This window comes from Microcaecilia unicolor, chromosome 3 (genome assembly GCF_901765095.1).
Source record: "Microcaecilia unicolor chromosome 3, aMicUni1.1, whole genome shotgun sequence".
Classification (NCBI taxonomy): Eukaryota; Metazoa; Chordata; class Amphibia; order Gymnophiona; family Siphonopidae; genus Microcaecilia; species Microcaecilia unicolor.
The window spans coordinates 33,242,261-33,269,647 of record NC_044033.1 but is presented as its reverse complement, the minus strand read 5'-3'; the positions used below and the strand labels follow the sequence as shown (position 1 = coordinate 33,269,647).

The 27,387-nt window shown below is 43.7% G+C and overlaps 1 protein-coding gene across 2 annotated transcripts in view; it reads right to left on the bottom strand.

Moving 5' to 3' along the window:
- TTC7A (tetratricopeptide repeat domain 7A) overlaps positions 1-27,387 on the bottom strand; it is a 557,697-nt gene that overhangs the window by 116,185 nt on the left and 414,125 nt on the right. For both annotated transcript variants that reach the window (XM_030195820.1, XM_030195819.1), the window contains one exon: positions 7,763-7,860. In XM_030195820.1, the coding sequence (XP_030051680.1) occupies positions 7,763-7,860 (98 nt within the window). The remainder of the gene's footprint in view (positions 1-7,762; positions 7,861-27,387) is intronic.

Sequence of the window (27,387 nt, the reverse complement as noted above, 5' to 3'; positions counted from 1 at the left end):
TCCAAACTTAAAGCCCACCTCTTTACCACTGCTTTTGACTCCTAACCACTACTCACTTGCCCTGTCCTTTTATCCTCACCTCTTTATGCCCTTACCCTTAATTGTTCTGTCTGTCTACCTGTCTTATCTAGATTGTAAGCTCTTTGAGCAGGGACTGTCTTTTTTGTGTATGGTGTACAGCGCTGCGTATGCCTTGTAGCGCTATAGAAATGATAAGTAGTAGTATCCTACCCACCCACCTTTAAAACTGGGAGGCAAGCGTGATACTCACTGCTGTCTCTGGTGCCGTAATCTTACAAGCACTACTAGGGAGTCAGGTGCTGCCATTTTGGAAGGGCAGGCAATGGAGGTGGGAGTGAGTGGGTATTGCTTGTACCTCCCAACTTTTAGAGGTGAAGGAGTCAAGGATCGAGGTGTACGGGTATTTACTTGTTAGGTCAGGAGGACAGGGCAGAGGGTTTGTGGGGTTCTCTTGGACCGCTAGTGTCTTTTTTTGTGGGCTCAGGGGAGAAAGCTGGGCAGGGTCCAGGGATTTTGGGGGATCTGAGGGGAAGTGCTACTCTTCATCTCAGATCACCTTTTTGCTCCCGTGTTCCATCTTTACTCCATTGCTCAGCTGGAATACATATTCAGCACTAGGAAAAAAGCAAAATATTGTACAGCATTTTAGCATAGATTTTTACATTGGGAGCAATTTTTGATTCAGTAATGTGCATGCATTTTGCATGCCCATTGTGCTTTCCTTTGGCACAATGCTTTACTGCTGATTTGAGGAATAGCCTAGAAGTTAGTGCAGCGGACTTTGATCCTAGGGAACTGGGTTCAGTTCCCACTGCAGCTCTTTGTGACTCTGGGCAAGTCACTTAACCCTCCATTGCCCCAGGTACAAATAAGTACCTATATATACTATGCAAACCGCTTTGAATGTAGTTGCGAAAACCACAGAAAGGTGGTATATCAAGTCTCATTCCTCTTCCCCTACGCTAAAATTTCTTACTGCATCCGTACTGAGATTAGCATAGAAAATTCAGGAGTGACCCGCTGCACTAATGGGTAGTGCATCTTACTGCATCTGCCACTGTGGTTGCAGATCAGGACATTTTACGCCTGCCGTCATTCCTGGGTTCCATTTCTGTTTTAAACTACGGATAATTATTGCTTTGGTTTTTATTTGCTGAGTTAACAGTTTTCCTCCTAATAGTTCTTTAAAGTGGTTTGTATATTTTATCCTGAATGGTTTGTTTTAAATGGCAGAGCTGTAAGCTAGCTTTGACGTGCTGATTTGTCGAATGGTTTTCCTTTGAAAATTAGCTACATGGAAAGTAATTTTGAAGTGGGATGGGAAGGCAGATAATAGCACATGTTGCACCTTAACATTGCATCTAAGCTTCCCTGAAAAAAAGTTAGAGCTATACTCGGGCAGAAGTAAGTTTTTCACCAAGGTCTGCATGGATTTGCACGTATTTCACAACACTCCAACCAGCCTCTGCTTCCATGAACAGCTTATGTATATAACATGTAATAACAGGCATAGCAAACAGGAAGCAGCACAGACAGGAGGGAGTAGAGGCTGGCCAAAGGACAAACCTCCATAGGAGATATTGCTTGAACACACTTTTGTTCAAAGCACTAATCAAAGGACCCAACACTGGCTGTGTTTTGGCAGTGAAAGCCGCCTGCCTCAGGGGTTACAGTCAAACTCTTTGTAGACAAAAGAGGTGTATAGAGGCTGGTGCAGAATTACTTGTAATCACAATGAGAGCAAAAGAAGGCGCTAAACAGACGTAAAAGTCTAGCAATCACCTTTGATTGGTGCGTTGAATAAAAGCGTGTTTAAGCAACATCTCCTGTTTAAAAGAGAAAGAATGTAATCAGATGTATTATTTCTAACTAATATTGGACAATAAGTATGTTTTCAATGAAATGATTTGACTTTACACCGTATTGGCCTTGAAGAAGTCAACCAGATGATCAATGTGGAATAATGAATTAGACGAGTAATATCTGGGGATAATCAGGTTAATACCACTTTTTTTTCTGTTTACTGTTTAATTGATCTCCTTGTCTTGTTTCACTCTCCCTATTTAGTGGTCTAAGGAAGAGAATAGAATTACCTGACTGAAACAATTCCTACATATTACTTTCTCTGTATTTCCAGCAAGTTGTTTTATCGCTTGTAAAACTTTAAATGGTTATAAATAAACATTTTTTTTTAAAAAGCAACATCTCCTGTGGTGGTTCATCCTTTGGCCAGCCTCTACTCCCTCCTGTCTGTACGGTGCGTGTGGGTCACAGTTGGATCACCACACCTGTGGCAATCTACCCGACACACCCTACCTCAGCTGATAGCTGAAGCGCTCACCAGCCTGACCCTTGGCCTTATATCTTATACAAACAAAAACAACTCAAAGTTACTTAGAAATAAAAAGGAACGTTTATTCCAAAGGAAAATAATAAAGAGTAAGTTTAGTTCAGCAACATAAGCGCAAAGAAAGTCTGAAATATAAAAGAGAAACAATTAAAGAGGCCTATCCTACCAGTCAGCTCCCTGACTTGGAGGAAGTACTCAAGTCCCCCCCCCCACCCCCCGTATCTTTCCTTACACCTGCTTTTATACTACTACTTAACATTTCTAGAGCGCTACTAGGGTTAGGCAGCGCTGTACAGTTTAACAAAGAAGGACAGTCCCTGCTCAAAGGAGCTTACAATCTAATAGATAAGAGTGAGACAAATATAGGACAATCAAGCCATTGTGACATCACTGATGAGGTTGGCTCTTAGGCATTGGTGGAATGAGGCATTATGACATCACAATCTCAGCTCTGGTTAAATCACTGCTATATGTAATACTACTACTACTACTACTTAACATTTCTAGAGCGCTACTAGGGTTAGGCAGCGCTGTACAGTTTAACAAAGAAGGACAGTCCCTACTCGAAGGAGCTTACAATCTAAAGGACGAAATGTCAAGTTGGGGCAGTCTAGATATCCTGAGTAGAGGTGTTGTGATTAGGTGCCGAAGGCGACATTGAAGAGGTGGGCTTTGAGCAATGATTTGAAGATGGGCAGGGAGGGGGCCTGGCGTATGGGCTCAGGGAGTTTGTTCCACGCATGGGGTGAGGCGAGGCAGAAAGGGCGGAGCCTGGAGTTGGCGGTGGTGGAGAAGGGAACTGAAAGGAGGGATTTGTCTTAATACATATCATCAAACAAAAGGCTCAAAATACCATTTACAAATAGAGTGATCTAAACAAAACAATGGTATACATATAATAACATACAGTATGGAAATACAGGAGCATGAAGTAATATTTCAGAACCATAAATGACTGCTCAAGAATAATTTTCAAAAATAATAAAAAAAAAAAATGGTGATTTTTCAAAAATGGGGAAGAAAAGACCTCATAATGACCAGAATCAACAATATTTAGGCTCTTTGAGGAAATAGCCAGTTTGTAATGTGATTGGTCAAAAAGTAATCATGGGTCAAGAAAAACCTCCCAAGAAAAATCTTGCAGACTAGATCCGAAAAATAAGCAAAACTTTAATGATCGCTGTGTCATCTACTCTACAATTAAGCATTTGTATAAAAAGATTTTATTAACTGTTCAATGAAGCATTTTTTTTAACTGTTCATCAATCTGTGTATAGGAAAAACAAAATACTTAGCTTGTAAAGCACAGGCATAGATGTCCGATCTTCTATTAATGGAATTACATTTCCTTGTTATGTAGGCTTAAAGGTCATTGTTTCTCATAAGCTTTATATGAACTTCTTAGTCTTAAGTCAAGGCTGAGGTCCCGAAGGGGATCTGTTTAAGCAGTGGGTGGCGGTAAGAGCCCCCCCCCCTCAAAAAAAAATGGACGCTTGGTAAGTTTTTCACTTACCGCATGGCCATTCGTTGTTGAGAAAAAAAGGACAGCCTTTTACCTGCTGCGGTAAAAGGGAGCCTTAGCGCACATCAAAAACACACGTTGACTCTAGCGCAGGCCCCTTTTTACCGCAGCTTAAGCTCCTTGGAGCAGGGACTGTCCTTTATGTCAATTTATGTTAATCTGTACAGCGCTGCGTAACCCTAGTAGCGCTCTAGAAATGTTAAGTAGTAGTAGTAGCTTAGTAAAAGGATCCCTTTATGCAGTTGCTTAGCTGGTTAGAAGACTGAAAATCACCAATACCTGGCTAAAGTTTTGCTCCACCTACAAACCACAATGTGGTTTAGCAGTACTATCCAGTTAAGTGCCGCTGAATATGCCTAGATAGCCCTGCACAAGCCATTTAAACATCCAGGGGCCTCTCCTGGCCCTTTAAGTCACTTTCTGTATTGACCCCCTATGTATCAATAGCTCACACTTTCGTACATGTATACCCCTGGGCAGTGTTATTTTCGCCCATCCGACAGTGTTACGTGTTGAAAAGGCGCATAAAATTATCCTCAAACTACCTGCGTTAGACGTGTGCGCACACTTTATAACTAGGCTGCCTACTGAAAACTGTCTCCAGTATTAACTGGGTAATGGAGAGGCACAGGGGCCCTCACACCATTTAGCCCCAGGTTCCTGGATTCTCTTTACATTTCCAATAAAGTACAATTTTTGTAGAACTGTCTCTTTCGCACAAGACTGATAATGCCAGATTACACCCTCACTGTGCTGAAACTGGGGGAAAGTGTCATGCCTTGTGTTATTCGACACAATTTGGTGCTCACATCAGGGACGTAGCCAGACCTCGCCGGGAGGGGGGGGCCAGAGCCCGAGGTGGGGGGGGGGCACTGTTTAGCCACCCCCCCACCGCCTCCCCCCGAGCCGCCGCCGCCACATTTGACCCCCCCCCCTGCCGGCCTGCCCCACGATCCCCTTGAACCCCCCTCCCGCCACCAACTCTCACCCGCTGTCGCCACCAGCCCCCCCGCCGCATCTGCTACCTTTTTTGAAGAGAGCGACTTTCTTCCGCGCTCCAGTAGCGCCTTTCTTCTACGAAGTTCCGGCGATCAGCTGTTTCGACGCTGTGTCGAAACAGCTGATCGCCGGAACTTCGTAGAAGAAAGGCGCTACTGGAGCGCAGAAGAAAGTCGCTCTCTTCAAAAAAGGTAGCAGATGCGGCGGCGACGGCGGGGGAGAGTTGGTGGTGGAAGGGGGGTTCAAGGGGCTTGTGGAGCAGGGGGCCAGGGCCAAATCTACGGGAGCCCAGGCCCCCTCAGGCCCCACGTAGCTACGCCACTGGCTCACATAGAAACGTAACAGCAGATAAGGGTCAAATGGCCCATCCAGTTTGCCCTTCCTCAGTATCCACTAACTCCTCCTTTTCCTAAGGGATCCCTCGTGCCTGTCCCACGCTTTCTTTGTCTCCCTGACCTCCGCCAAGAGGCCATTCCATGCATCCACCACCCTGGGCTGGGCTCTCCTTCACCCACCCAGAGCACTCCTCTCTGCCAGTTACTGCCTTTGGCTGACAATAACTCAGAGATTAGAAAAGATTACACTCTTCCTTTCTGCTGCATACCCCCACAGGGGCCATTTACAGAGGAATCCCTTTGCAAATATCTCAGATACGGAATTCAGTAGAGAGCAAAACCAACGTCATAATGAAATCAGACTCCCTGATGAGACGTGCAGGAACAGACACTGTAAATAGACACTAGAGGGACATATTCAACGGGATCTAAGCGAATAAGTAAAGAGTGAGTCAGTTAGAGCAGAGTCTGGGCTAACTGACAAACGTTATTCTCCTAAATCACTAGGTGGCTAATATTAGCTGGTAAGATCATAGGCAGACAAAGGGGTTGGGTTGGGGGGGAGACAGTTAAGCAGTGAGCACTGATTTTCAGCATTAGCTTCCAAATGTATGTAAATCCCCTATTATAATGGAGATGACTAAGAGTCAGAATGTAGAACTCTCCAGAGTTATTGGGGGAGGGATCTGAGGTTGTAGGCGGTAAAGGATCCAGCCCAAGGTGGTGGATTCCTGGGAAGACGTGCAGAGGGAAATGTTTCTGGTTGTTAAATGACAGTGGGGGTGGAGTTTGGAGTTCATAAAAGTTCTTGTTTGAGCACATGGTCTTTGGTTGCCTTTACCCCCGCCAGGACCAGTGAGGAGAGGGGGGCCAGTGGCGTACCAAGGGGGGGGGGGAGCGATGGGGGCGGTCCGCCCCGGGTGCACGCCGCTGGGGGGGGGGGTGCCGCGCGCCTGTTGGCTCTTCGTTTTCATGCTCCCTTTCCCCTGGAACAGGTTACTTCCTGTTCCGGGGCAGAGGGAGCATGAAAACGAAGAGCCGGCAGGTGCGTGGCACCCCCCCCCCCAGCAGCGTGCACCCGGGGGGGGGGGGGTTCTTTCGCCTGGGGGGGGGGTCATTGCGCTGTTCCGGGGGGGGGGGCGCATCAACGATCCGCCCCGGGTGTCAAACCCCCTAGGAACGCCACTGGAGGGGGCGTCCTTGAAAGGCCAAATAACCTAAAGCTGCATCAACAGGGTGAGTTATTGTCAGCCAAAGGCAGTAACTGGAAGAGAGGAGTGCTCTGGGCGGGTGAAGGAGAGCCAAGCCCAGGAGCAGGGAAGAGCCTGTTCAAGGCCAGAGGGTTTAGCTCATGGAAGTGCATCTCTGGAAGTGAGGACAGACAGGGCGGTCTGGTCCTGGAGGAGTCTGCTTGTGACAACCAGCGCTACAAGCACAGCCTTAGATTATTCTGCCCAAAGGGATGGGTAAGGGACTGGAGGAGCTGTAAATATGTACATACTTTAAGTCTGCTATAAGTAACCATTATTAAGTGAAGGAGATTGTAACCCATAGTCTTGGATGGACAGGAGACCTTTTTGAACCAAATACTAGCTGTTTACAAGGATTTATGAAGTTTGAATCACCTGCCTGTTGCAGAAGTTCATTTGGTATAAAATATAATCCTTGGAGTGGAGAGCATTCTTTGGAGTGAGAGTGCAGTGGATGCTCCTGGACTGATAAGAATACATGGTAAAACCTGGTTTTAACAACTTATGGCCTACTGGAGTAAGTCCGGCCCCGGCCTGCACCCAAGCTCGAGTGAGAAAAAGACAGAATTGTGTGTGTATGTGAACATTTTGTTGTGTGATCTGATTCAGGGGGATGGACGACCCCAAGTGCTAGTCACTGCCCCAGGACGCTGAGGTAAGGGCGAGACCCGGGTTACATGTAGGTGCTGTAATAGTGGGACTAAATTTATCTGGCAAGACCTCCCCCCCAACACACACACACACACAGAAGAAAAAGTTGAATGGGGACAGCCCCCTCTTCCAAGTAAAAGGTGTATGGAGGGCTCCCACCCCTCTCCACCTTGTTTCCCCAACCCAGAAGACTAAAGTAGGGGAGGGTTTGACATTCCTTTCTTCCCTACAATCCTCCATCCACTCCAAAGTGACCAAACCATTTGCAAGCAAAGCTAGGAGAAGGATGTATCTTTAACTCCTCTTGACTTAAAGTCCTTGTTTGCTCATGAAAATCCTTTTGAAATCTACCCCTCCCCTCCAGATAGTTTTTTTTTACAGCTTATTAATTCATTCACAGTTTATTCTGTAATTCCATCTGCAGCTGGGCAGGTGTCTACAGAGCACTTAAAGACATTCCAGAAAAGACCGTAACTAAAGCAGGAGCAAGATCATTTTTCCATTAGTTGATTGGGGTCAGTTTTCTGAGACCTGATCTTTTTACCAATTTAATAAGATATTACGTTGTCGTATCATTGAAGAAAGGAAGCATTTGTGAAAGGTTGTGGAAATAATTAGCCTGCCTGTCTCTCACCATTCTCAGGATCATGGGCATCCGGAAGAGCCAAGTGAATTCCACTGTGCTTTTTAGTCAAGGGAGCTTCCGCTAAACTGCTTTCCTTTTCAGACTCACTGTAAGAAAAAAAGAGAACCTGTATTAGGCTAATCGTCTACTAGAAAAGGACATTTATTGCAACCAGAAGGCCTTTACAGGGTATTAGGGCTTAAAAATACACAGTATGAGTAACTGAATCAATCTGACATTACGGTGCTCATTTTCAAAGCACTAGAGACCTTTACAATCTGCTATGGGTGACCTGCTCAACCCTTTCGCCATAGTTTCAGTAGGCTGTGCAGGCTTAAGACTAAGATGACTCTGGGGAGGGAGGAAGGAGCCAAGGAAATGCATTGGGCTGAGGTGTTACATATGCATATCTCCAGTGGCCTGTTTGCATAAAGAATTCAAACAAACCTGGGAATACCTGCATAACTGAGACTTTCATGGGTCTTCGGAGCATTACATACTTTTGAAAATTCCACAGTACTCTCATGTGAACCACTGACAGATGAATCAGCTGTCAGGTACTAGGCAGATGCTACGCATTATCAAATTAGAGAGGCATTGAATGTCAGATCTATTAAAACAAAGGAGTGAAGGACAGGGTTTATATCGATGCACAGTAAGGGAAAAGGAATGGAAATTGGACTTGATATTTCACCTTTCTGTGGTTACAATTAAAGGTAATCAATAGAAATAAAACAAAATAAAACATGGAAAAGAAAATAAGATGATACCTTTTTTATTGGACATAACGTAATACATTTCTTGATTAGCTTTCGAAGGTTGCCCTTCTTCCTCAGATCGGAAATAAGCAAATGTTGGCAGATGACAGTATATATAAGTGAAACGTCAAAGCATTCCGGTGACAGTCTAACAGGATGGGGGTGGATAGGTGAGAGACAGGAAGAGGGACAGGTGAGATATGTATAGAGACAGGAGGGTGACAAAGCAGTACAATTTTCAAGCAGTACAATTTTATGGTTTATAATAGGCTAGAAAACCCAGATCTTTGTTAAGTCCTGTCTGGTAGGTGTCAAAATATTTCATCATTCTGACTTCAAAGGTCTTACGTTCCTGTATTGTTTTAAAGTTCCCTTTTAAGATTCTTACCATGAAGTCACTGGTACAGTGTCCTGGTTTTGTAAAGTGCTGCCCCACAGGCGTGACATCTTTATTGGTACTGGCATTTTTCATATGGTGTCTATGTAAATTAAATCTCTTCTTTAGCATCTGACTGGTTTCTCCAGTGTAGCAGCCTTCCTTGCATTTTTGTGGTTACAATAAGAGAGGTTTACATATTATATACAGGTACTTAGGGGTCCCTTTTACTAAGCTGCGGGAAAAAGGACCCTGTGCTAGAGGCGGGGGCCATTTTTCCCCCACGTCAGGGTTCTTTTTCCCGCAGCTGGTAAAAGCCCTGCCCCCCCCCCCACAAAAAATGGCCATGCGGTGAGAGAACTCTTAGCACATGGCCATGCGGCAGGGAGCCCTTACCGTCATGCATTGAGGAGGTGATATGGGCTCCTGCGCTAACCTGGCGGTAACCAGGAAGCGCAGCAATGCCAGATTACTGCCGGGTTATCACCACATGACCCAGTTTCGTGGGTTTTCTTTTTCCCCCGGAAATGGCGAACGCTTGGGGCGGGACTATCACCAGCGGCAGTCCCGGAAGAGCGAGCGGTAAGCTCACGTTGGGCTCTGTAAAAGGGCCCCTTAGATTGTACCTGGGGCAATGGAGGGTTAAGTGATTTGTCCAGAGTCACAAGGAGCTCCAGTGGGAATCAAACCCAGTTCCCCAGGTTCTCAAGCCGCTACACTAAGCACTAGGCTACTCCTCTAACAGAAGTTAGAAATAAGCATATTCCCCCTGATATTCAGCCAGCGGCAGACAGTGTGGTTAGCTGTTGCTGCTGGCACTGACCCCAGATATTCAATGCTAGTCACTAGTCAATGGCAGTCTGGTGACTGGCATTGAATATCTGGGATTTTTTTTTTGGCTGACTCTAACTTAATCAGCTATGTGAATATTTAGCACTGGCTGGTTTAGTTAATAGCTATTTATGTGGTTCAATTTGCCCACTAAACGTAGCAGGCCAGCACTTGAATATGCGTGATATAGCTAATTAGTCGATATACCCTGAATTCTGTATAGAATGTCTAGAGATCGGTGCCAAAACCGGCGCGGATTCTATAACAATGCGTGTAATTTAACAAGCTTAACAAGGTAATGAGCGCTGATAACAGCACTTAACAAGCAATAATGAGCACTAATTGGCATTGATTAGAATTTAGGTGCACAACTCGCTAAGCGTATTCTGTAACAACGTGCAATGGACTTCTAACATGCAGGCAAAAAGAGGTGTGGTTATGAGCGGGGGACAAGGGTGTTTCATGGGTGTTCCGAAATTTACACTCCTAAATATAGAATATGACTCAGTGCGCCTAAATCTATGCGCTGGGATTTACGCCATGTTTTCGGGGGTGTAAATGTTTGCGCATAGATTTTGGATGCTGAAATATCAAATAAGCATCTACTATAATAAAACTCACCCTAAACGTTCTGAAGACAACGTTCTGAAGTCACTCAGTCGCTCACTGAAGGGTTCATGGATTCATGGTGGTGAAGCCACAACACTGACCATGTCTCTCTGCCCCGCCCTCGCATGACGGACCAATCAGAAAAAACAACCTCAACATTCTGAAACACAAAGGACCATCACAACACCGTTCCCAGGCAACACTAGGCAACGTAAGACGGACCAATCAGAGGAAACTACGTGACAATAAGGGAGGAGCATTCCCCAGCAGAATGGCTCATTATCTGTGCAGCACGGAGAGCACAAAACCACAGCTGGAACGAGAGAAGAATATTCCTGCTGTGGGTATGTGCAAAAATAGACCGGGGGGGGGGGGGGGGGGGGGGGGGGGGGGGAGAGAAATTTTAAAATGCCTAATGCCAGTACTGAAGAGTGCCAGAGGGCCTATAGCACAGACTATATTTGGGATCGCTTGACATGGAGTCAGAGGAGCCGGAAAACAACGTGCCCGTCACCATCTGGGACGTGGGCGAACAGGACAAGCTGCGGCCCAGCTGGAAGGATTACCCGCGACCCAGCCAGCAGCAAACAGTGACCAAGGAAGGGGGAGGAGTACTCCTTCCCTGCCTAGGAATCGCTGGAGACTGGCTGCCAAACTAACGAAACAACCGCACACCGACGCACCACCTCCATCATTCGAAAGGCATCCACTCTTTCTTCAACAGAAATGCAAACTAATAATACAAAACAAACAAAGAATACATGGTTTCTCAGTCGGCTGCAGGTAACTCCCCACCCCCTTCCTCTTCCGCCGAAGCGGCCAAGGACGTGCCCAACCATCCCCAGCCTCAGGCAAGCTGTCTCCCACCTCGGGGATTCCCCGAGCACCCGGAAAAAGACGGCGCTGATTCCTGCAGTGCATAAATATTCCAGCATTCCCATGCAGCCGGCCTGAAATGGACCAAACATACCGGATCACCCCCCTGACGGCCCGAGACCGTGCTCTTCTCCCTTCTGCCAACTTAAAAACAACCATCCCCGTCCTCAGGCAAGCCGTCACCCACCTTCAGGATGCCCAGAATCCCAGCCCAATGGAAAAAGATGGCGCTGCTTCCAACAGCACATTTCTCTTCCAGCATTCCCCTACAGCAGCCCTGAAACGGCCAAAAAATACCGACAGACAAAACGTGCTCCTCTACCTTCCACCCATCTAAAACAACACTGCTGCCTCAGCACAACACAAAAAAAAAACATGGAAAAAAAAACACTCAACAAAGGCTGACCCCCCCCTACAACCACATTTACATTTCACCAACAGAAAGACCCCCTCCACAAACCTCCTTGACAGACAAAACCACACACACACAATACAACAGAAACACACCCTCAAAGCCACACACCAATCCAACCCACTTTGCCAGCACAGCACAGCACATCCCCCAACCCCCAAGCAAAAAACAAAACAAAACAAAAAAAAGACACACATCAACAACCTGCACACACACCGCACCCTCACACACTCACACACACACACAAAATAACTCTGTGACACATACACACACACACACACAAAAAACAACATGCTAGCGCCCGTTTCATTGGTTTCGGAAATGGGCCTTTTTTACTAGTATTCTATAATCGACATCTAAATCTAGGCACCGATTATAGAACTCAGAACTGATTTCAGTGCCAATTTGTTAGGTGACGTATATAGAATCTATCTCTATGTGCTAAGCGCCAATATTCAATGGAGATAACGGGCTATCTCACATTGAATATTAGCACTTAGCTGGCTAAGTGCTGTTCAAGTGGTCAGGAGCCATTCCTGGCTAGTTAAATAGCCCTGGATATCGGGGTCATTATCTCTTCTCCCTTCTTTACTTGTGGACAGTCACTTGGGGCTGATCCTGTCAGCCTCTTCAGAACACTACAACCTCCACAGAGGAATTAAAAATATGGAGCAACATACAAAAATCATATACAAATCATTAAAAAGTCTGGATCATAAAAAAACAACATCCATATAATAAATGCAAAACTTAGATTTAAAAATCACACATATAAATAAAATTAAAAAATTGAAGCATTTCAAAAAAACTTACTACTACATGTATAAATAATGTAAAGTCAGACATTCAAAACATTGAAAACATCTAAGACTTTGAAAATAGCCCAATGCATATAGGGCTGTATATAAACCATTTGAAATCACATATAAAACAACATATATAAAATATTTATTTATTTATTTGTATCCCACATTTTCCCACCTATTTGCAGGCTCAATGTGGCTTACATTATATAGCAATGGCATCACCATTAACAGAGTAAGAGGTTCAGCATATTGTTACAATTAATGTACAAGAATAACAGGTAGGTAGGGTAAATAAAATGATAATACATAATGATAATACATAACATACAAATATATATTAAAATATATATTTGAAAAATTATATAAAAAATATATATATGTGTGTGTACATGTGTGCTCTAGACTAGTAACAACTGACCTTGTAATGTTCCAAAAAAAGAAAATATTTTTTTTGAATGCTAATGTTATTTGGATATCACAATCCTATCATTTGTATATGATTTTTGTATGTTCTTTTAGATTCCCGAAGCAGGCGCATAGGCACCGAAACATAGCTGCTGTGTCGAATCGTTTGATGTTCCTTTAATAAAGACTTTGTTACGCCATACGTCTCCCTGAGTTATTGAAGGTGCCAGATCGTCCTACTCCTTTCTTTTGCTGCATTGTCGTAACGTAGGGATTGAGGGTTTCTCCACCTTCTGTGAATGCACCTCGCAAGTTGTTCTCTGCCAGCATCAGTTCAATAACCACTGTTTTATACATATTGTAGAATACAGTTCAGTAGGGCTTGGCCAACTACCAGGTAAGAGAAGGCAGTTGCCAAGGGCTGCAGCTTTTAGGGGTTAGCAAACAGCAGCTGTAGTCAAAGCAAAACAATACATCCTGACACCTGCAGCAACTCAAAGATCCATCAATGCCTACTTTTACCTGCAGGAAGACTGGACATTGTTCAAACAGATCATTTGTCTGGATAAAAACTTTGGGGAATTGCCTCTTTATTTATGTGCATATATGCATACACACAAAGCTTGTTGGGGGGGGGGGTGGCAGATTATGGGCTGAAAGTTAACTGAGGGTGCGTGTGTGTGTGTGTGGGGGGGGGGGGGGGGGGTTGTAAGGCTGAAGGTTTGCCTAGGGCATCCAATACTCTTGCATGTACCCTGAAGTTAAGCGTATAGGGGGAAGGGACAGAACAGATGCGGTTGGACCCAAGCAGAAGATACAGAGTGGAAGGGGACAGGGTAGAAAGTATTGAGCCCAAAGAAACCAGGAAGGGGAGAGAAAGAGCATAGCAGAGGGGTTCAGGCCTGATGGAGCAAAGTGAAAGGGCCAGCCTCATACTCCACCCTTACAGGGTCTGATTTCATAACAGGACATCTATGTGAGAAGTCTAATAAGGTGCTTATTTTATAAAAGCAATATAAGCACCTATGTCCATTTATAAAATAGGCACCCACTGTAGCATGCAAATGCTGATGCATACACTTAGACCTGCTCCGAAACCGGTGTAAATGTGCGCATGTGCTCTATGCGTGTACCTGTGTCATTTATAAATATGCAATGTATAATGTAGCTCCAACTTTGTTCCACTTAAACACTAACATGCAGATCACACTTTCTGTGTGAATACTTCTTCCACGTGTATCTGGTCAGGCAATATTTTAAAAGCTCTTTTCTGTATTTAAAACAGAGTTTACATGCAAAGAAAGCTCTACAACGCTACTCTAAAATATTAAACATTCTGCATCCCATTAATACTTTTCTGTATTGCCTTTAAATTATGTACTCAAAAAGATTTATATTGTGTTATTTTGACCCACAAAAAACATGTTGAAATTTTTTTAAATACTGCGCACAGAAATTTCTCTTACTTTTCTTTGTTTTTCCAAATTGCTATTGTATACTTACATATACATATATATAAAAAAAAGAGATAGCCCTATGAAAGATGTGCTATGCCACCAGGCAAGAAATGATGATATTGCCTTGAAAGTGGTGGTGGTTTCTGAGGGCTCTCTTTTAATTAATTAAATAGTCAAATACAACGTTTTAGTAAAGGGTGGACATTGAACAGCTTTTTTACATATTAATAGCATGCTATGATAAGTCCTCCGATACGATGTTATTTGTTTGCAGTATACACTATTGAATCTTTGGCTGTGTAATTTTGGATATTTACTTATACCAAGGATTATTGGGGAACGTTGGTGTGTATTACCTATCACCTCCACGACAGACCCTCTACTGAGATTTTCTCCAGTTTACAACCGCTCTTCTGAAATTTTAAACAGTGGTGCTGGCATTTCCTGATCATGTCAGCTGGGGCCAGGGGCATTGAATGTGACAGGAAGTGATAACAGAATGAAGGTCGCCCAATCCAGTCTTCAAAGACTGCTCTTCTCAGCCCCATAACAGATCCCAATTGAGCTCTCCCCCAGCATATTACAGCTGATTGAAATTTTAAACAGTGCCACTGGCACGTTTTGATGATATCAACTGGGACTAAAAGCACTGGGTATGACAGGAAACAACAACAGAATGAAGGTGGAGCCCAATATATCCTGCTCCTCTCATCTCCACACCAGACCCCCTGATTAGGCTCTTTTCCAGTGTATTGTGACTCTTGTGAGATTTTAAGCAGTGCCACTGGCTATTCCTGATATGTCAGCTGGGACCAAGGACAATGGGTGTGACAGGAAGTGATGACAGAAGGTAGAGGCCCAATACAACTTCCAAGACTCTCTTCTTCCCCCAGGGTGAAGTCTTGTCTCCCCACAAGGAGAGCTAATTTCAATGTACATAAGTACGTAAGTATTGCCATATTGGGACAGACCAAAGGTCCATCAAGCCCAGTATCCTGTTTCCAACAGTGGCCAATCCAGGTCACAAATACCTGGCAAGATCCCAAAAAACTACAAAACATTTTATACTGCTTATCCCAGAAATAGTGGATTTTCCCAAGTCCAATTTAATAATGGTCTATAGACTTTTCCTTTAGGAAGCTGTCCAAACCTTTTTAAAACTCCGCTAAGCTAACTGCTTTTACCACATTCTCTGGCAACGAATTCCAGAGTTTAATTACACGTTGAGTGAAGAAAAACTTTCTCCAATTCATTTTAAATTTACTACTTTGTAGCTTCATCGCATGCCCCCTAGTCCTAGTATTTTCGGAAAGCGTAAACAGACGCTTCACATCTGCTTTATGCTGAATTGAGGTCAGATTGGAATAAGTGGTTCTCTTTTTCACCGCAGTGTCTTAAGCAGAACGGCATGACTGAGTCAAAATAAGCTTCTATTTAATCCATATAAAACTGAGATTCTGTGGGTTAAGAAACAAATGCTGAAATCTGATCCTCTGCTGTTATTTATTCAAGGCCAGTTGCATTCTATTAAGTAGCAGTCTAACATTCTGGGAGTAATTATTGATTTAGAGCCAAGTTTGCTCCTCCACTAAGATTGCGAAGAGCTGTTTGCATAATTGCATTTTTGTATGTATTTGGGTCCATATCTCAATCAATCAATAAAATATCTGCCTGATAAACATTCTGTTAATGTAATTCACACCCTTGTTATATGGTGTTTGGACGACTGCAACTCCCTTTACAAAACTTTGTCAACCCCCCACCCCCCAAAAAAAAAAAACAGTAAGCAGACTTCAGTACGTGCAAATACACAGTTGTGCATCTTTTATTGCCATTGAGGCTATACCTCACCTGCTCTACAGAAACTCCACTAGCTTCCTGTGATGGAGAGGATTGATTTCAAAATTGTTGCCTTAATCCTCAAGGCATTATTGATGTACTAGCCGTTAAGTCCGTTAAAACAGGCAAGATTTGTGTTTTGCAAAATGTAATAATTCTCACCTCCATCCATCCATGTGCAGCAACCCTGCTCTCTCCCCTGCACTCCCCCCCCATGTCCAGCAGCCGTCCTGTATCCCCTGGCCTCCCCCCCCCCGTCCAGCAACCATCCTCTCTCCCCTGCCCTCCCCCCATATCCAGCAACCCTCCTCTTTCCCTTGGCCTCCCCCCCCCCGTCCACCAATCCTGCCCTCCCCCCATGTCCAGCAAGCCTCCTCTCTGCCCTGCTGTCACCCCATGTCCAGCAACTATGCCCTCTCCCCCTGCCCTCCCCCAATGGCCATCTACCCTCCTCGCCGCCGCCCCCCCCCTCTGTGCCGGGCCCCCTCCACTGACCTGACAGCACCTCTCACCTCCGTGTGAAAGCGCTGCAGGCAGCAGCACATCGCTCTGCTGCTGCCTGCAGCGCTTCCACACAGAGGTGAGAGGCGCTGTCAGGTCTGTGCAGGGGGCCCGAGCGGCGGCGGGGATGGGGGGGGGAAGGGTGGTGCGCGCGATGTTCGTTTCCAGGCTCCAGCGGTGGCAGCAGCGTCCGACTTCATTTCCCTCTCTGTTCCACCCTCTGACGTCATCATATCTTGACATGAGGGCGGGACAGAGAGGGAAGTCTCTACCGCGCATTTGCAGGTGAGTCGGTCACTTGCCATTTATATGTTTGATTTTCAAGGCATTATTGATGTATTTTCTAAAATATATTAGATGAAACTTGCTGTGTGAAATTATGTATATTCCACGAATATTACGTGGAGACCGCTTAAAAGGACTTCTCATGTTTTAGGTTCTTATTTATTTTATTGCATTTGTATCCCACATTTTCCCACCTATTTGCAGGCTCAATGTGGCTTACATAGTTTTGTTAACATTGTCATTCCAGGATATCAGAAACAGTTAGTATTGTGCAGAGATTAAGTAAGGGAAGAAAGAAGAAGGAAGGGAGTGATTAGGGTAATTATGGAAGGTGGGCTTTCATAACTGAGTGGGTTGGTGAGGTGGATTAGTGAGGCTATAGGTTCTCATTGTAGGCCTTGTTGAAGAACTGTGAAGGGAGTACATTTAGAAAATTTTCCAAAACGTGGAGGGGCATTTTCAATATGACGTCTAAGTCTGATTTTGGACGTTTTGCACAAAACATCCCAACTCCAAATAAGAAAGAAGGCCATTTTCGGAAAAGAAAAACGTCAACTATTTTTCCCCCCCCAAAATACTGTTTCGAACAAGGTTTTGTGCTTTGGACATTTTGTTTTTTTGGTCCAATTTTGCAAAAAAAAAAATAAAAAAAAGAAGAAAAAGTGCAAAACAGAGATTCATGCCATTGGGATGTAGTAGGAGCCAGCATTTTTAGTAGACTGGTCCCCCAGACATCCCAGGAGAGCAATGAGGCACCCTAGAGGGCACTTCTGTGCACTTCATAAAAACGCTCCCAGGTACACATCTCAAATTTTCTTCCTTATCTTGTCCCCTGAGCCCTCCAAAACCCACCGTCCCCCACTATACACCACTAAACTAGCCCTTATGGGTGAAGGGGGCACCTATATGTGGTTACAGTAGAGTTTTGGTGACTTTGGGAGGGGTCAGAGTTTCCACCACAAGTGTGACAGGTAGAGGGAAATGGGAACCTGGGTCCCTCACTGTGTACTGCACCGACCACCACACTACTCCGGGGACCTGCATGCTGATCTAATAGACCTAACTTTAACATCTGAGGCTGTCATAGAGGCCGGTAAGTCATATTTTTATTTACATTTTTTTGGGAGTGGAAGGGAGTCAGTAACCACTGAGGAGGTACTGGGGGGGGGGGGGGGGTCACCCCTGATTCCCTTCAGTGGTTATCTGGTCATTTAGGGCACCTTTTTGTGCTTTATTTGTTCTGAAAACAAGTCTAGGTTTTAGTCCTGGATGCTTTTGTTTTGTCCATTATAGCTATAAAACATCCAAGTGTTAGGCACGCCCTAATCCCTCCTTCAAAACATCCCCAACACGCCCCCTTGTGATTTGGACGCACTGCAGATAAAGTGCATAGATAAATGGTATTTTCAAAACCTATTTTGCAGACAATTTGGATGTTTTGAGAAGAAAGACATCCAAATGGTGTTTTATGACAGTTTTTGGGAATTTTTCTCTTTCGGGGGGGGGGGGGGGGGTGAGTCTTGAGAGAGAGACTGCATGAAGGCTGGAGGAGGGTCAGTCATGAGAGAGAGACTGCATGAAGGCTGGGGGGGGGTGAGTCTTGAGAGAGAGAGAGAGACTGCATGAAGGCTGGGGGGGTGAGTCTTGAGAGAGAGAGACTGCATGAAGGCTGGGGGGGGTGAGTCTTGAGAGAGAGAGACTGCATGAAGGCTGGAGGAGGGTCAGTCATGAGAGAGAGACTGCATGAAGGCTGGAGGAGGGTCAGTCATGAGAGAGAGAGACTGCATGAAGGCTGGAGGAGGGTCAGTCATGAGAGAGAGACTGCATGAAGGCTGGAGGAGGGTCAGTCATGAGAGAGAGACTGCATGAAGGCTGGGGGGGTGAGTCTTGAGAGAGAGACTGCATGAAGGCTGGGGGGGGTGAGTCTTGAGAGAGAGAGAGACTGCATGAAGGCTGGGGGGGTGAGTCTTGAGAGAGAGAGACTGCATGAAGGCTGGGGGGGTGAGTCTTGAGAGAGAGACTGCATGAAGGCTGGAGGAGGGTCAGTCATGAGAGAGAGACTGCATGAAGGCTGGGGGGGGGGTGAGTCTTGAGAGAGAGAGACTGCATGAAGGCTGGGGGGGTGAGTCTTGAGAGAGAGAGACTGCATGAAGGCTGGAGGAGGGTCAGTCATGAGAGAGAGACTGCATGAAGGCTGGAGGAGGGTCAGTCATGAGAGAGAGACTGCATGAAGGCTGGGGGGGTGAGTCTTGAGAGAGAGACTGCATGAAGGCTGGGGGGGGTGAGTCTTGAGAGAGAGAGAGACTGCATGAAGGCTGGGGGGGTGAGTCTTGAGAGAGAGAGACTGCATGAAGGCTGGGGGGGTGAGTCTTGAGAGAGAGACTGCATGAAGGCTGGAGGAGGGTCAGTCATGAGAGAGAGACTGCATGAAGGCTGGGGGGGTGAGTCTTGAGAGAGAGACTGCATGAAGGCTGGGGGGGTGAGTCTTGAGAGAGAGAGAGACTGCATGAAGGCTGGGGGGGTGAGTCTTGAGAGAGAGAGACTGCATGAAGGCTGGGGGGGGGAGTCTTGAGAGAGAGAGACTGCATGAAGGCTGGAGGAGGGTCAGTCATGAGAGAGAGACTGCATGAAGGCTGGAGGAGGGTCAGTCATGAGAGAGAGACTGCATGAAGGCTGGGGGGGTGAGTCTTGAGAGAGAGACTGCATGAAGGCTGGGGGGGGTGAGTCTTGAGAGAGAGAGAGACTGCATGAAGGCTGGGGGGGTGAGTCTTGAGAGAGAGAGACTGCATGAAGGCTGGGGGGGTGAGTCTTGAGAGAGAGACTGCATGAAGGCTGGAGGAGGGTCAGTCATGAGAGAGAGACTGCATGAAGGCTGGGGGGGTGAGTCTTGAGAGAGAGAGAGACTGCATGAAGGCTGGGGGGGTGAGTCTTGAGAGAGAGAGACTGCATGAAGGCTGGGGGGGTGAGTCTTGAGAGAGAGAGACTGCATGAAGGCTGGGGGGGTGAGTCTTGAGAGAGAGACTGCATGAAGGCTGGAGGAGGGTCAGTCATGAGAGAGAGACTGCATGAAGGCTGGGGGGTGAGTCTTGAGAGAGAGACTGCATGAAGGCTGGGGGGAGGTGACTTATGAGAGAGAGACTGGTTAGATTATGGTCTTGCTTTAATTTGCTTTAGCATCTTTGATTATTATTGTACTACTAAGGCTATTTCTTATTTCTACAGCAGTACTAGATGTACACAGTATTGTACAAACACAAAAGACAGAGCCTGCTCGACAGAGCTTATATTCTATTTGAGGCAAACAGGACAAATAAGAGATTAGGGAGTTTCAATTGTTACAGGAATGATTAAATAACATGGGTACTGTGAATAAGAGGTTAAGAAATAAAAGCAGCCTGAAAAAGCTGGGCTTTTAGCTTGGATTTGATTAGGGCCAGAGATGGAGCATGACCACCAGCTCTGGAAGTCTATTCCAGGCATATGGTGCAACAAGAAGGAACAAACGTCTAGAGCAATTTTTTTTTTACTAACCAACTTATAAATACAATTTAATAAGTAAACACATTTTCAATAATCCTTTCTTTTAGCCATGATTCCATTAATTTCTCTGTCACTTAGATCAGGCTAACTGGCCTGTTAGCAGTTTCTTTCTGCTAATTCTTTTGTGGATTGGGACTACATTTGCGCTTCTGGAGCCACATCTTTCTCGGGTGAGTGAGTACTTCTGTCAGCAGTGCTGCTAGCAAATCTATAAACTCCATTAATATCTTACAGTACAGGCCGCCTCGCTCCATTATCTCATCCATTTTCAGTTTGCTAGTGTTGGAATGTAATTGTATTTTTGCATGCATTGCCTGTCACCTATTATTTCTCTGTGATTACTCTGTGACCTCTGATGTGAATTACTTAGAGAGGATGCATTGCCTGTCACCTATTATTTCTCTGTGATTACTCTGTGACCTCTGATGTGAATTACTTAGAGAGGTCACACAGCTATGCAACTTCCTGTGGGGGATAGATGCAGCACATGCAGCACATGGAGCACATGGAGCTCATGATCTCTCCTAACCTGAGAGGATCTATGGTGGTGTGAGCATCCATTACCATCTAAGCACATGGAAGGAGCTGATAATACAAATGTATAGTAATATGTATATATAAGCCTGTCTGATTATAATCTAACTGCAAACTGTGAGTAAACAGATGTTTTGTTACTTCAACTTTAAAGTGACTCAGCAGTGAATTATTCAGGGGTGAATGAGAGAGAGATGAAGAAAGAAATTAACATTTCTAAAGCTGAAGCTGTGTGTACTAAAATCTGCTAATTATTTACTACAAATAATCCAACAAAAGGGTTATGGGCCCAGGGTCCAGGAATTGAAAAAGAAGAGAAATATTACCAGGCAGAAAAAAAGGCCACATTTTTCTCTTAAGTTTTAAAGGAAAGATTCAGTCTGTCTCTCTCTCCCCCCCACACAGCAGACAGAAGGCTAAGAAAATGGCTGAGGGAAGAAATTCACCATTGTTCTATTCTCTCAAGGTGCCTAAATTAACTGAGTTTAATTATCGGCAGTGAGAACTAAGATTTATATGTCTCCTTCGAGCAAAAGGATTAAATATATGCTTAGACCAAGACAGAACAGCTGAAAATATGGCTGAATGGGACAATGCAAACTATTATGTGAAGTGCATGCTTTTGGAAGCTCTCTCAGAGAAACAAGCCATATTAGTGGAGGGAAAAGATACACCAAAGGACATTTTATATAAACTGAGAACTATGTATGCAACTACATATGCAAAGCAGCAACCAATTTGGCTGGCAGAGTTGAATGAAACCAAATTAAGGGATAAAAGTAAATGTAATGATCACATTATGTATCTTATGTCTTCATTTCAAAGCTAGAACTTTCTGGAATTCCCATGTGTGATGCATTGAAAAGAGCATTTCTTTTTACCTCACTATCAAAGAAGTTTGATGTTTTTAGGTCTGTAAATGAGGCCATTGAAGGGCAATCTTTTGAACAGGCAACATCAAAACTAAGGCAGGAATGCATAATAAATGATTCTGAGGAGATGTGTTCTCAAAGCAAGTCAGAGAGAAATGAAACAAATTTCTTGGCAAAGAACAGAGGAAGGCGGAGCTATGGGAAAACTCCACCCAAGGGCAAGCTGATTTGCTACTCATGTGGAAAGGAGGGACATGTATCTAAATGGTGTAAGGAAACACAAAACACTCCCTCTAGCTCACCTAAGCCAATGGAACTAAAGAATTTTCAAACCAGGAAATGTATGAAGGACAAAGATAAACACAAGGGTTTTCTAATGGCAGAAAAATCTTTGACTATGGTAAATAATAATTCAAATGAAAGTACTTGGATTTTGGATTCGGGGAGTACATGCCATTTAACCAATTGTAAAGATTTCTTTCAGGAAATGTGTCCAGAGGAAGGTATTCTTAAAACTGCAAACGCAGGGACTGCTAAGATCCAAGCAAAAGGCATTGGATTCTTAAAATGCAAAGTGTCTAATGAAGTTAAAGAAATTCCTGTAAGTGATGTCTTGTATATTCCCCAAGCAGTTTGTAATATGCTTAGTGTATCTACATTAGATAAGAAGGGATTTGTGATTCATTTTGAAAACAGTAAGTGCACAATCTCTAAAAATGATGAAGTGTATGCTGAAGCTTTTATGCATAATGATGTTTATAAGCTGAACATTTCAGGTGAAGCCTCACATATGGCGCAAGTAAGGAAGAATGATGGTAAATGTAGTCTGGAAATCTGGCACCGCCGCCTGGGACATCGTGATTCTAAGGTGATCCAGGATCTTTACAGTAAGCAACTGGCCACCGGCATTCAGATAAGTGCAGATGCTGGTAAAATTGAGAAATGCATAGACTGTGTTACTCAAAAAGGTGTGAGACCCTCATTTCCTGCATACACAGGAAATAGGAGTAATAAAGTGCTGGACTTAATACACAGTGACTTATGTGGACCGTTTAATATCCCATCATTGGGAAATAACAGATTTGTGCTAATATTCTTGGATGATTTCTCTAGATATTGTGTGGCCTATTTGCTGAAAGAAAAAAGTCAAGTCACAGACATGCTGAAGAAATACGTAGCCATGGTGAGCAACAAATTTGAAAGAAAACCAAAGGTTCTTCAGACCGACAATGGTGGTGAGTTCACTTCACAAAGCATGCGCACATTTCTAGAACAAGAAGGCATTCAACATATCACAACAGTAGCTTATACACCAGAACAAAATTCTGTTGCAGAGAGAAAATTTAGGTCACTTGTGGAAATGACCAGATGTATGCTGTCAGATAGCAATCTCCCTAAAAGACTATGGGGGGAAGCCATTCTCACAGCAGTGTACCTACAAAACAGAATGCCAACTAAAGGCGCTGAGCGCACACCACATGAGACATGGCATGGTAGGAAGCCAAACCTGTCACACATAAGAACATTTGGAAGTACAGCATATGCTCATATACCAAAGCAAAGAAGGCATAAGCTGGATTCCACAACAGAAAGGGGCATTTTAGTTGGCTATGCTCCAGGACACAAAGGATATAGAATTTTGAATCTGAAAACTGGCATTGTTGGCATAAGACATGTTACATATTTTGATGAAAACAAAAGGGTTGATAAAGGCTGGATTATCCCAGATGAGCCTTATCATCCAGAATATGAAACTAGAACCATAATAGACATGCCAGTGTATATAAATGCCATACCAAGGCAGATGTCTGAAAGCAACTCATCTGTATCTAACGAGGAACAGGCAGAGGAAACAGACACAGAAAGGATCATTGAAGAAGACAGTACAGTTGGAGAAGGGGAATCAATTGGAGAAGGACTCTCAGATTTAGAGGATGCGGAAAGGTCAGACCAACCTGTTGTCAGACGCTCATCCAGGGAAAACAAAGGTGTTCCACCCCCAAGACTGTCTTACTTAACAAAGTCAGCAGAAGCTCAAGAGCCCTTAACATGGGATGAGATTGAGAAAATGCCAGCAGAAGAAGCTGCTGAATGGCATAAAGCTGCACAAGAAGAAATTGATGCATTGGATAAAAATAATACTTGGATTCTTACAAAATTACCTCCTGGCAAGAAAGCTATAGGATGCAAATGGGTATTCAAGTTAAAAAGGAATGCACAAGGAAAAGTGGAAAGGTATAAAGCCAGATTAGTCGCAAAGGGATATCTTCAAAAATATGGAGAAGATTTTGATGAAGTGTTTGCACCTGTAGTGAAACACACGACAATCAGAACACTTCTGAGCATTGCAGTCTCAAAAGGCATGCAAGTCAACCACATTGATGTGAAAACAGCGTTTCTTCACGGAGATATAACTGAAGACTTGTACATGGAACAACCAACAGGTTTCATAAATACAAAACAAAGACAGCTAGTGTGTAAATTAAACAAAGGTCTTTATGGATTAAAGCAAAGTGCAAAATGTTGGAATGAAAAATTGCATGAAATATTGACAAATTTAGGATTTAAGCAAGGTGAAGCAGATAAATGCTTGTACACTAGGTGCACAAATGGACAATATGCATACATTTTAGCTTTTGTTGATGATCTGCTCATTGCAAGCAAAAGTGAGCAAGAGTACAAGGACATTGTAAAGTGTTTAAACCTCAATGTTGAGATAAAAGAACTTGGTAATGTGTCATACTATCTTGGTATAGAAATTGAGAAACAAAATGATGGTTCTTATCTTCTAAGCCAGAAGCAGAAAATAAATGAGCTTATTGAAAGTTTAGGTATGCAAGATGCCCAAGTTGTAAGCACTCCCATGATCACTGATTTTCTGAAGGATGAAACAGTAAGAGAACCTTTACCAGATAACATCCAATATAGATCAGCCATAGAAGCTGAATATGTGGCCGTATCGGAAGCGTGCAGAGAACTGATGTGGATTGAAAAACTTTTGCTGGATTTCGGAATAGCTGAAAAGAGACCAATCCAGATAATGGAAGATAATCAGAGCTGCATCCGACTGTCACAGAATGACAAGGTTCAGTCACGTACCAAGCACATCGCAACGAAATACCACAACGTGCGAGAGTTGGCGAAAGAAGGGGTCATCAGTCTACACTATTGTCACACCAGTGAGATGACAGCTGACATCATGACCAAACCGTTACACAGAGAACATTTTGTGAATCTGCGTATAAAGCTTGGACTTTGTATGAATAAATAATTGCATGACAGTTATGCATGAGAAGGGGTTTGTTGGAATGTAATTGTATTTTTGCATGCATTGCCTGTCACCTATTATTTCTCTGTGATTACTCTGTGACCTCTGATGTGAATTACTTAGAGAGGTCACACAGCTATGCAACTTCCTGTGGGGGATAGATGCAGCACATGCAGCACATGGAGCACATGGAGCTCATGATCTCTCCTAACCTGAGAGGATCTATGGTGGTGTGAGCATCCATTACCATCTAAGCACATGGAAGGAGCTGATAATACAAATGTATAGTAATATGTATATATAAGCCTGTCTGATTATAATCTAACTGCAAACTGTGAGTAAACAGATGTTTTGTTACTTCAACTTTAAAGTGACTCAGCAGTGAATTATTCAGGGGTGAATGAGAGAGAGATGAAGAAAGAAATTAACATTTCTAAAGCTGAAGCTGTGTGTACTAAAATCTGCTAATTATTTACTACAAATAATCCAACAGCTAGATCTAGACTCTCTCCATAAAGCAGTTTGGTCCTGCTCTCTTCCACTTGTACACCAGTCATTTCTTTTTGGTACCCTTACTATGACTTCTGGAATTGAATATCCGAGCTCAGCACCAACCGTAGGAAGCAGACCCCAGCTACCTCCTGCGGTCTGAACATCGGGTCCAATGTATTTTATTTGTTGTTAAAATTCAGAAGTTATTATATTTTATTTTGTTCAAGGAAATTTTAATTTCATTTACCTTATTGAAAAATCTGGGATTGTGTTGCATGCAGTTTTTTCAATGTGGGTTTGAGTGGTAGGTGAAATTCTCTAATTATTTACTTAAAATCTTTACATTCCACATGATCTTCACAATTCTCAATGGATTACAATTAATACATTATTTATTACTTGGATTTTGCTCACACCTTTTTCAGTAGTAGCTCAAGGTGAGTTACATTCAGGTACTCTGGATATTTCTCTGTCCCAGGAGGGCTCACAATCTAAGTTTGTACCTGAAGCAATGGAGGGTTAAGTGACTTGCCCAAGATCACAAGGAGCAGCAGTGGGATTTGAACCGGCCAACTCTGGATGTCAAGACAGGTGCTCAAACCACTAAGCCACTCCTCCACTCCACAATTACACAATTATTACATACACATACATTCTACATACACAATTATGTTTCTTTAGCTCCCATGTTCATGCAGCAAAAAGTGCCACTTATGCATGTTAAGTGCCCAAAGTGCTATTCTATAAGGGCGCACGGTAAGTGGCATAGGGGAGAATTCTATATAGGGCCCCAAAAAATCAGCGCCGAAAAATTGCTATTCAATATATCACGCTTAAAGTTAGGTACGGCTTACAGAATAACATTTATGCCCACAAATCGTGGCTAACTTTAGATGGGGCCGTTTGCACCAACTGAAACATGGTGCAAATGTTCATGCCTAAATTCGATGGGTATCCTCCTCAATCTACAATAATGCATGTAAATGTTAGGAATGTCCCTATACTGCCCTTGACCTTCCAATTTCCACACCCCCTTTTTGAACTCACATGTAAACTTTAGGCGTGGATCCTGTGCCCAAATTTACAAGCGTATATTTCAATTAAATCTAATTAGTGCCAATAATTGTTAAACAAGCCAATTATTGGTGGTAATAAGGCCGTTACTCATGTGATGTGATACCCGCAAACGAGCCTTTTCCGGAGTAGCTCCCACACTCTGGAATGCACTGCCTGAAAGGCTCCGCTTAACACAAGACTATCTCTACTTCAAGAAGCAGGTGAAAGCTTGGCTCTTCAACCAAGCCTTTAATGGAAGAAGTAACTAACTTGTTAGTCTCACTCTCACACACAAGGATTGACTCGGGCTGCACATACTGCAGTGGGATGTTTATCCACTCCTACCCTAGCTGAGATAATATTTAACCATCTTTCTGACCTTGTGTGCAACTTTCTTTAAATCAGTCACCTTACTTTCTAACTCGTCTTACTCTCTTACCTATCTATATGTTACATCTTTGATTTACCCTTCACTATCAATTATAATGTTCTATTACATATTGTGTTGACATTGTAAGTAATATACTATACCATACTTTGCATTGTTTTTGAATATTTTTACTGCTGTAATTGCCTATTGCTCATGTTTGATCTATTCTTACTGTACACCGCCTTGAGTGAATTCCTTCAAAAAGGTGGTAAATAAATCCTAATAAATAAATTGGGCATGCAATTTTTAGCGACTTTTATAAAATTCAGGGGATAGTGTGTAAACTG